We start from the raw sequence: 9,810 nt of genomic DNA, 5'->3' as shown, positions 1-9,810 counted from the left end.
TCTAATAGAAAGGAGTCAAAACTGCTTGGAAGTCGAACCTGAAATTACCAATACTACATTAATCACCACTGAAGGAAGGGAAGGAATCCTTTATCACTAATTTTCTTCCATTAAAAATACTTAGCAGATACCTATGGATGACAGGTACTCGCTAGTCTTGTTTCTGTAGGGAATGAATTCAGTAGTTCTTTTCAAATCATTCCCTCATGGCCAGGTTTGTAAGGCTGAGGACCCCAGTGAGGCATACCAGAGAGGGCACAGTTTTGCGGTCAGACCAGCCTGAGTCCATTCTTTGCTTAATCTTAAGCATCATCTTTCTTAACTGAGAAAAAATGATCCCAATAGTACGCGACGTCGTCTAAGTATATTATAACTATAAAGATGGCTAATAATAACCCAACCTGACTATTGCGGAAAGGAAAGTCCAGCGGCACTGGATGTGTGTTTTTGGATCACGCAGGGCCAGATCCTCAAAGAACATTCACGCTGGGCCTTTTCTTTCCTCGGAACCGTTCTCTCCTGCCCGCGTACCCGCCCGGAATCGGAACGCTCAAGGTCGACGACCGGAAGCGCGTGGCGCTGCAACCCCAGCGTGTCAGTCGGGAGGGAGAGAGTGAGTGAGCGAGTGAAGCCGCGGAGGACAGGGAAAAGATGGCGGCCTTCTCCGGTGCGTGGGGAGAAGCTGAGGCGGGCGTGGGCGGCTTTCCGCTTGCCTCGGCCCATGGGCAGCTGGTGGAGAGCTCTGTGGGTGGTGGGAGGCAGGAGAGTGCCTGCGGCTGCAGCCCCCGGGACCCCCGTCTGGGGTCCGGCGGCGGCCTAGGCCGGCATTTCTCTCAAGGGCTGGCCGAGTCCTGGCCAAGCTGCGTTTTCGTCCTCCGGTCCGCACCCAGCTTTCCTGCCATGCACACCCACCTGCCAAAACCAGGCGGTTTGAGCTCACTGCCCGCCGACACGTCTGGAGGCCGGAGGCTTGGACGTCCGCGGAAACCTCTTTCTGTCCTGCAGCTCATCTGGCCTTGGCCTGACTGAGAAGCTGCTGGGCGTCGGGAAGGGAGCATTTGGGCGAAAAGATGATCTTGGTCTCTGACCAGTTTTTGTTTTTCTTTCTTCAGGCCTTTCTAAGAATAAAAGTCCCAAGTGTAAATCCGCCCTACATTTGTTAAACGGCGCTGTATCAGAATTAACAAATGTTGAAGCTAAAGGAAAATCATTTTTTAACCTACAGATATTCACTATAACTTTCAAAATTATTTGCCGTACGATACCAAACAGCATTAGGGGTGACTATAGAACCTAGCAGTTGATATTTTTCTCTATACCAGCCTTTATCCATCCGGTTTTGTAGAACTCCAATCAGCCTTAAATATATTAAATAAGATTATTACTTGTAGCAGTAATAGATCAAATGAGGCGTGCCATCTTTTCATGTTATTGACCAATTAAAACGACAGCATTATGCTTTTGTATGTTTTTCAGTTTCCCCTGTAAGAATATTAGGAATTTCAAATCTCAGGCCCTAGGAAATCATGTCCCCAAGAGGAATCGTGAGGAAATTGACTCAGAATAATTTCAATTTTTCTTTTCTTAGCTTTTGTTATGATAACAGTAATAAAAAAACTGCATTTTATAATTACTGACTTAAGATGAAAACCATTCCTCATTTGGAAGAGAAGTTTAAATAGTGTACTTAACTATATGTAACTAATTTCGTTTAAGGAATGATTTAAAAAAAAATGACTAAACAGGACCAACCTAAACTATTCCTTGAAGACTGGCCTTAATAAAAAAAAAAAAATTATTAATATACAAGACCATAGCAGATCTTCACCTGACAATTCCCGTTGTTCAAATTTTCTCTACTGGCCCCTTTCTCTTCTGTTAACTGGAATTTGTTTTTTTAATGTTAAAAAAAAAAATCAACTCCATTTTTTCAACCTTAAAATAACTAATTTATGCTTAAAGCAATATCTGTTACTGTGGAAAACTTCTCACAGCCCTTGTGTCTGCTGTGCAGTGTAGTGGTGGTTGAGAGAGTGTATAAACTTAAGACTACAATCTAAAAATTCAAAGTTGTCTAGAAGAGATAGACTCTGCAATGCACATGGTGTTGCAGGACCAACAGTTACCCTACCTTCTGTATTAACAATATGGGAATTTCTGATTAAGTTAAAATTTTTAAGTTCTTCTATTGAAACATAATATTTGTACATAGTTAATAAGGTACAAAGTGAAGCTTTCATTCATAAATATACTTCATAATGATCAACTCAGGGTAAATAGCATATTCCTTACCTTAAACTTACATTTCTCTATGGTGAGCTTATTCAAAAACCTTTCTTCTACTTTAAGATATACAGTGCATTATTAATTAGGTATTAGTTAAGCAGAATTTTGACTATAGCTACCAGTAAACGTGGACAGTTCATTTTTCTCAGATCCTTGAGGGTATTGAGATGATCTTGAATAGTCAGGACATATAACTGCTATTGTATCAGTAAATGAAAGAGTTGAGATGCTGGTCTTCCCCATCTAATTCTGGGAGACTTCTCACTTGTTCTAGAGGAACTAAACAAGCACTTGTGGCTACATGTATTAAATGACAACTGTGTGAGGTACATCACATTATTATCTAACCTTATATCCCTACAAAGTAGGTAGAACAGATCCCATTTTGTATGGAGAAATCAGATTTATAGTTTGTCTAAGGTTATGTTCTAGCACCTGATACCTTGGATTTGACTGAAGTCTGTCTCCAAAAGGCACCTCTCTCAGCAGAGCCATACTCAGGTCCAATATTAGAGCCAAACTTCAGAGCCTTTACCCAGTTCTATAAAAGAGAATACCATTCATGATCAATTTCATTTGCATATTTTTATAATTACTTTTCATTTTTAGAGATGGGGGTTATGCCTGAGATTGCACAAGCTGTGGAAGAGATGGATTGGCTGTAAGTACATAGAACTTCTGTGCATCTGTAACATGCATGTTTTATAATGTAAACAGTGGTTTTTGTCAAATACATTTTAGTCTAGCTAAGTGAAATTTAGTTTTCATGATGCTTCTTTAGATTATGGAATGTTTCCTTTGAGCTTTTAATTTTAGCTGGAAAAAAAGATTGGATTTGCCAAGTAAAATTCTCTTTTAGGTTGCTTTAGTATGATTTAATTAGCTTAGGTGATTTTCTATTTTTTAACTAACAACAATTCTTCAAATATGATTCTTTTAGTCTCCCCACCGATATCCAGGCTGAATCTATCCCATTGATCCTAGGAGGAGGTGATGTACTTATGGTATGTTTATATTTAATGAAGTGGTTGGGAGTTGGGGCACACACAGTTCAGGGCTTTGTGTGTGTGTGTGTGTGTGTGTGTGTGTGTGTGTGTGAGATTCACTTTAAGAAATCCCAGAAGCTTAAAAATGATTTAGTCTCCCCACCGATATCCAGGCTGAATCTATCCCATTGATCCTAGGAGGAGGTGATGTACTTATGGTATGTTTATATTTAATGAAGTGGTTGGGAGTTGGGGCACACACAGTTCAGGGCTTTGTGTGTGTGTGTGTGTGTGTGTGTGTGTGTGTGTGTGAGATTCACTTTAAGAAATCCCAGAAGCTTAAAAATGAAATTTTTAATTGTGTGTGTGTGTGTGTGTGTGTGTGTGTGTGTGTGTGTGTGTGATTCACTTTAAGAAATCCCAGAAGCTTAAAAATGGAATTTTTAAAATTAATTTTATTCATTCACCAACATTTATTACACACATATACTATATTCAAATTATGTATAGAAGCTGTGAGGACAGCCTAGGGGCAAACAAGTGGCATTTTTGCCCTTGAGAAGGGTAAATAGGGCAATAAGACATGCACAGAAATAAATGTCCTGTGAGAGAATGGAAAACTTTGTACATAGTGAATGGAAAGGACTGCAGGGTTCACTTGGGAAGCCATTTGTCTCTTTGCTGGGGGATCATGAAAGACTACAGAAGAAGGGATGATGAAAGAACAGTGCCCTGTTTTTAGGGAAAACATCAACAAAAGTGAGTAGAAGAATGCAAGATAGGATCTTGAGTGGCTCCAGGTACATAGTAACATAAGATACATATACTTAGATGGAAGTATAACTTTTGATAAAATGATAACTGTGTACTGAGTCAGATTGGATTCTTAAGTATCAAGTTTAAATATTTGTGCATTTGTTGACAGTAGGGAGTATAGAAAGTTATTAAGTAGGTATGCTACATGGTTAGAATTATGGTTTGTGAAGACTAATTTCCTAACAGATTATAGTATAGCTAGCTAGCTCTCTAGGGTTAGATACTATTAAGATATTTCCATAATTAGATTTAAATGATGACTGCTTCATTTTGAGTGGTGGTGATAGGAAAAGAAAGAGCAGGACAGGTTCTTAATGAATTGGAACAGCTAACCTAATTGAAAAGAGTCCAGGTTGGTTTGGGCAATTTGAGTAATATTGAGGCACTGTAAATAAAGGTAGCTGGTAAAGTGTTAGAAAAATTTTACATGCTTTTGCTGAGTTTAAGCTCTTTAATTCTCAGTTTAAACTAAAACTAATTTTCTCCTATTCAGGCTGCAGAAACAGGAAGTGGAAAAACTGGTGTAAGTAATACGTTTAAATGTAATTAAAAGCTGAATTTTGAAGTATTTTTAAATAGTAGCTTTCATTTTGAAATATGTTATTAAACAGTCTGCCTCCAACATGTAAGGAGTTCATGACTTACCATTTAGAGTAGTATTTCTATTGGCAAATTGTGAAGCTCTCTAAAATAGTATTGTTTTAAGAATGTAGTTTTAAAGAGGTCTTGGAGAAAGAGACACAGATTCTTTAGTGTTTACACTCACTTCAGAATTTTAATGCATTGTGCCCAGAAAGTTCTTGTACTGTTGGCCTAGAGTCTGTCTGGCTCGATGGTTTTTCTCTTTGCTTAAGGTCTTTCTGAGGTCCTCATTACTTTATGCCTTGGTCCATCAGGTGGCTTCTGTTTCCCTCAGTCTCCTCTCAGTTATTGGTATTTTAGATTCGAGAAAATGAAATGGGAGTAACCATCTGGATAACTATTACATATGCATAACTTTGACTGTTTAAACTGATCACTATCATTAGTATCTGATTAATACAGAGAACTTGTTTCCTTGATAGGCTTTCAGTATTCCAGTTATCCAGATAGTTTATGAAACTCTGAAAGACCAACAGGAAGGAAAAAAAGGGAAAACCACAATTAAAACTGGTGCTTCAGGTAATTTTATTACTGATATTCTCTTTTTCAGTTATTCTCTTGATTTATAAGTGTGAAGTTTGGCTATGCATTTTTATTGCCCATATGTGTAGCATGGTATTGCAGTTTTGTGTCCTGGAAACCAAGTACAACAAGTGACATTTAGAACCTAAATAGCAAACGGTTGTTGCTCTTTTTTTTTTGTTTGTTTGTTTTAAAATATTTTATTTATTTTTATTTTATGTGTATGAGTGTATTGCCTGCACGTATGTGAGTGCATCCATGTCGTGCAGTGCCACAGAGGTCAGAAGAGGGCATCGGATTCCCCTGGAACCGGAGTTAAGGATGGTTCATAGCCACCATGTGGATGCTGGGAATCGAACCTGGGTCCTCTGCAAGAGGAGTCAGCTCTTAACCGCTGCGCCATCTCTCTAGCCCCAGTTGTTGCTCTTAAAATACAATTAGCACTTCCATTGAGAAAACAGTCATTTTGGAATCTATAGTTAGTTTTGTGTTTTTCTTAACCATATAACTTTGTATGCCTAAAACTAGAGACAATTAGTATATTGTGTGAAGGAACTATTATCACAGGAAGACTTTTCAAGTAACTTGAGGGTTCAAGTCTATGATGGTGGGAAATGGCTATCCTAACACAGGTAAAGGAATACTTTTTTTTCTTTAAAAGAATTAAGGACTCTAAGAAGTATAAATTTAAAGTCAGTTTTCAATTTTTTGTCTTATTTACATGGAGGTTGAGCCTCTAATGTTGTCTTTATTATGAATAATCTTATGTGAATTCCCTTTAGTTATGTTGCTTTTGCTAAATGGTTTCTAAATTCCGGTTGTAATCTATGCTTTCATTACAATTTAACAAAATTTAATCTGTATTTTGAGGTAACTTGTTTCATGTTATAAAACAGAATTGTGATAAAATAGCAAGTTTGAGTGAGCTTGGCATATCAACATTTTCCTTTCAATTTGAAAGTAATAATGTTACACAGTTCAGAGAATGAACTAATTTGTAAGTGAATTGTGCCATAGATAATGGATACAACTGTCCTCATTGTTGGCCTATTCTGAAGTCCTTTCAGAAGTTGTGACAATGATACGCCATCATCTGTGAGAGATGGTGATAGAAGAGAATGCTTCTGAAGAAGGCTGAGCAGAAGTGTGATAGCTTCTATGAGAAGTAGAGCAACTTAGATTTATAAACATGAGCAAGTTGAAAGGAGAGGATGACTGCTGGTTACTAAGGAAATATGGAAAGACCATAATTGTAGAAAATAGGATCTGAACCAGTTAAACATAATCTATATGATTTCTATTTAACTTAAATACTTGCTAGTGGCTAGCTTGAGCCAAGAAGGGAAGGGACCATCTCAAGAAGAACTTTCTGCATTGTTCATCATATTTAAGCTCCTGATTAACATCTTTTCATCTGAAATGGTCTAGAAAGGGTTTTTGCTAAAAGACATGGAGGTTTCTCTTTAGTTACTGTACTTTTTGGTTATTCGTAGGCTATTGAGATGTTTCAGTAAAGGAAAAATGCCAGTCCTGTAAAAGCAGGAGGAAAAGGAAACACTGTATGATTTGTGAGTTGAGTTATGATAAAAAGAACTTACTGTTGGTTATTCATTTCCTATATGATTAAAGTCAGCTTGCTTAGGTACTTAAACATCACTTTATCATGAGGATAGGATCAGTGTCATCTATGTAGAATGCACTGAAGCAGGGAGGAGATAAGGTTTAGTCCCAGATAGGACAGTGGCATGTTTTGATTTTCAGGTTTAGTTTTGCTTTTACTAAAAACAACTTCATATATATGTATGTATTCCAAATGATATATAAAATCATAATTACTCTACAGGAATTAAGATGTCATAAAATATAAAATATTTGCTGTGTCTTTATAGAGTAATTAATTTCATATATTTATAACTAACTTCTATTAATTTGTTTAGTGCTCAACAAATGGCAGATGAACCCATATGATAGAGGGTCTGCTTTTGGTAAGTAGGTGAATTTTACTCACTTATTAGTAATTGAGGGACTTTTTTGAAAAAGACATATAAATACCAAGAAAATTATGAAAACGTATAGTAAATGGTAGTAGAATATAGTTACTAAGTAGTATAGTTTATAGATAAATTGTGTTGAACTAGGAATAGACAGTAGAATATAATGGAAATACTAAGTAGTATAGTTTATAGATAAATAGTGCTGAACTAGGAATAGACAGTAGAATATAATGGAAATACTAAGTAGTATAGTTTATAGATAAATTGTGCTGAATTAGGAATAGACAGTAGAATATAATGGAAATAAATCCCAATATTTATCACGTTACTATGCATGCAAAAAGTCGTATTCCATTTCAGTGTGAAAAAAGATTTATTCAGTAAAGGATGCTGCACTATTGATGATCAACAGAAAATTGGCTTCTGTCTCATAATTAGAAATAAATTCCATATGTACTTGAGATTTAAATTATATATTTGTGTATGTATTTAAATGTAAAAAATTGCATGTATTATTTAGTAGAAGAAAAACATTAATAACCCAAGTAGAAGACTTGGAAATTTTTGAAGATAAGCCAATTTGTTTTGTAACTGTTTTATTATTATAATTATTAGTAGAAATGAGTAGGGTTCACCATGATATTTCCATAAGTGCATATATGGAGCTTTAATTGTATTTGTCTATTTACTCTTCTCATGACCCAGTCTCCCAAGATAGGTATATTTGGTTTTTGTTGTTACTGATATTGTTTATAGAAGGGTCTCACTATGTAGCCAGGCTGGCCTTGAACCTGCAGTCCTTTTGCAGGTGAGTGCTGAGATTCTAGACCTGTACTAAAATAGGTCTATTTGTGTAAAAAAATTCTTTGATGTGAAAAAGGTATAAAAATGAATATAGACAAGTATTGATGGGAGGGAATCTTATAAGGGTTCCATATTTCAGTAACAGACAAAGTTTGAGTAAGAGAAATTAACAATAAGGAACATGGACAAAGGGTATTTGTCAGCATTTCTTAGAAGAACAATTTCAAATGGTCTCTAAATATTCAAAGATCAAACTTTCAGGAGGTAGAGAAATGAAAATTCAACTGAGTATTGCTTTATATCCATCTGACTTGCAGGAATTCAAATGTGTGATTAACTTCTAAATTAAGCACTTCTAGAAAGCAGTTTGGACTTACTAAAATTAAAAGTATATGTTCCTAGAGGATCTAGTTCATTAAAGTACCAATATACAAAGATATACAAACAGAGGTGTTTGTTGCACTACTGTATGTAATGGAAACACCTGTCAGCAAAGTGGATGGTTAACAGTCATTAGGGTGAATCCAAGGTTTACTGTGTTGCCATCGCAAAGAGTGAGTCAGAACTGTAAAGTTGTGGAATTGTCTCTAGGTGTTGGTGAATAAGAAAAGCAGGTTCATAGAAGTGCATATTGGGTATGGGGAATTGTGGCAAGGTGAACCCTACAAAAAAACAAAACTATTCTTATCTCCATGTGATATATAAAAGCTTTTTATCTGTTTATATGCATAAAGAATTTTACAGATAAAATTTTAAGAATTGCCATTGTCAGAGAACATGATTTTTTTTTTTTTTTTTTTTTTTTTTGAGACAGAGTCTTATGTAGTCCAGGCTGCCTGGAACTCAGTGAGTAGCTAAGGATGACTTTGAATTCTTGATCCCCCTCCTTTTATCTACCAAGTTTTGGGCTTATAGGCGGCTTTCTAGAGAACTTTTTAAAAAGCTTTATATAATTCATTATCACATGAGTAAGAATTTAATCTTTGAAAAATGACGTGAAATAGTGAAGTGATATTTTCAAGTTTGTGTACAAATATGACTTGGAAACATGAACTGGGGCAGAAGATGTTTCATTCTAGTACAGACAAAAGCTAAGTTGTTGCTTAAATAGGGATTGACTGTGTAGAAATCATGGAGTTTGACTATGGTGCATAATATAAAATAGAGCCCTAATACTAGCCAATAACAAATACTGGCTATTTGTATCGCTCATGAGACGAACTCATGAGCGAGAAAGAAGGCGAGCAGCAAAAAGCAAGGCATTCTCCTCTGCCATGGCCTTTTATATGGGCTGCCATCAGAAGGTAACACATTTAGGGTGTGTCTTCCAGCTTCAGATGATCCAGTTAAGATTTCTCTCATTTCAGTTAATCCCAGATCCAGTCATGTTGACACCCAGGATTAGCCATCACAAGTTCACCCCTTGTCAACTTGACACCCAATAGCATCTCTCTATGTCATGCTTAATTTTCAAATGAAAACAATGTTGAGATCATAATTTCATCTGACATGATATGACTATCCCATCATACAATGACCAATACATTGTATATCTTAGAGTCGGTGATAAGGTCTTCAAGGAATGCTTAGTCCTTTAGTATTTCATAACATAATATGATCATATAGGTTCACAACACTTAATCACTTAACACCTCAATTACACATTCAAAAAGACTAACATAAGTATCTGCTTAACATATGTGTATACATGCACAAGCCTATTCTTAACCAAATAGGACAAAAACAGTCATGTCAATTAC

General features: G+C 36.2%; 1 protein-coding gene across 2 annotated transcripts in view; it reads left to right on the top strand.

Annotated features, from left to right (window-relative positions):
- The first annotated feature begins 551 nt into the window (after positions 1-551).
- The window catches only part of Ddx1 (DEAD-box helicase 1), a 39,333-nt gene continuing 30,074 nt past the window's right edge, over positions 552-9,810 (top strand). The window contains exons 1-6 of one of the 2 annotated variants that reach the window (XM_029566812.1): positions 552-667; positions 2,896-2,947; positions 3,427-3,490; positions 4,582-4,611; positions 5,153-5,249; positions 7,190-7,237. In XM_029566812.1, the coding sequence (XP_029422672.1) occupies positions 652-667; positions 2,896-2,947; positions 3,427-3,490; positions 4,582-4,611; positions 5,153-5,249; positions 7,190-7,237 (307 nt within the window). In that variant the 5' untranslated portion in view covers positions 552-651. Of the gene's footprint in view, positions 668-2,895; positions 2,948-3,226; positions 3,291-3,426; positions 3,491-4,581; positions 4,612-5,152; positions 5,250-7,189; positions 7,238-9,810 lie in introns of both variants that reach the window. The other variant, XM_008839772.2, reaches the window with a different exon arrangement.

This window comes from Nannospalax galili, unplaced genomic scaffold (genome assembly GCF_000622305.1).
Source record: "Nannospalax galili isolate Female #2095 unplaced genomic scaffold, S.galili_v1.0 scaffold1379, whole genome shotgun sequence".
In the NCBI taxonomy this organism is placed as follows: Eukaryota; Metazoa; Chordata; class Mammalia; order Rodentia; family Spalacidae; genus Nannospalax; species Nannospalax galili.
This window is presented reverse-complemented; position numbering and strand designations above follow the sequence as displayed.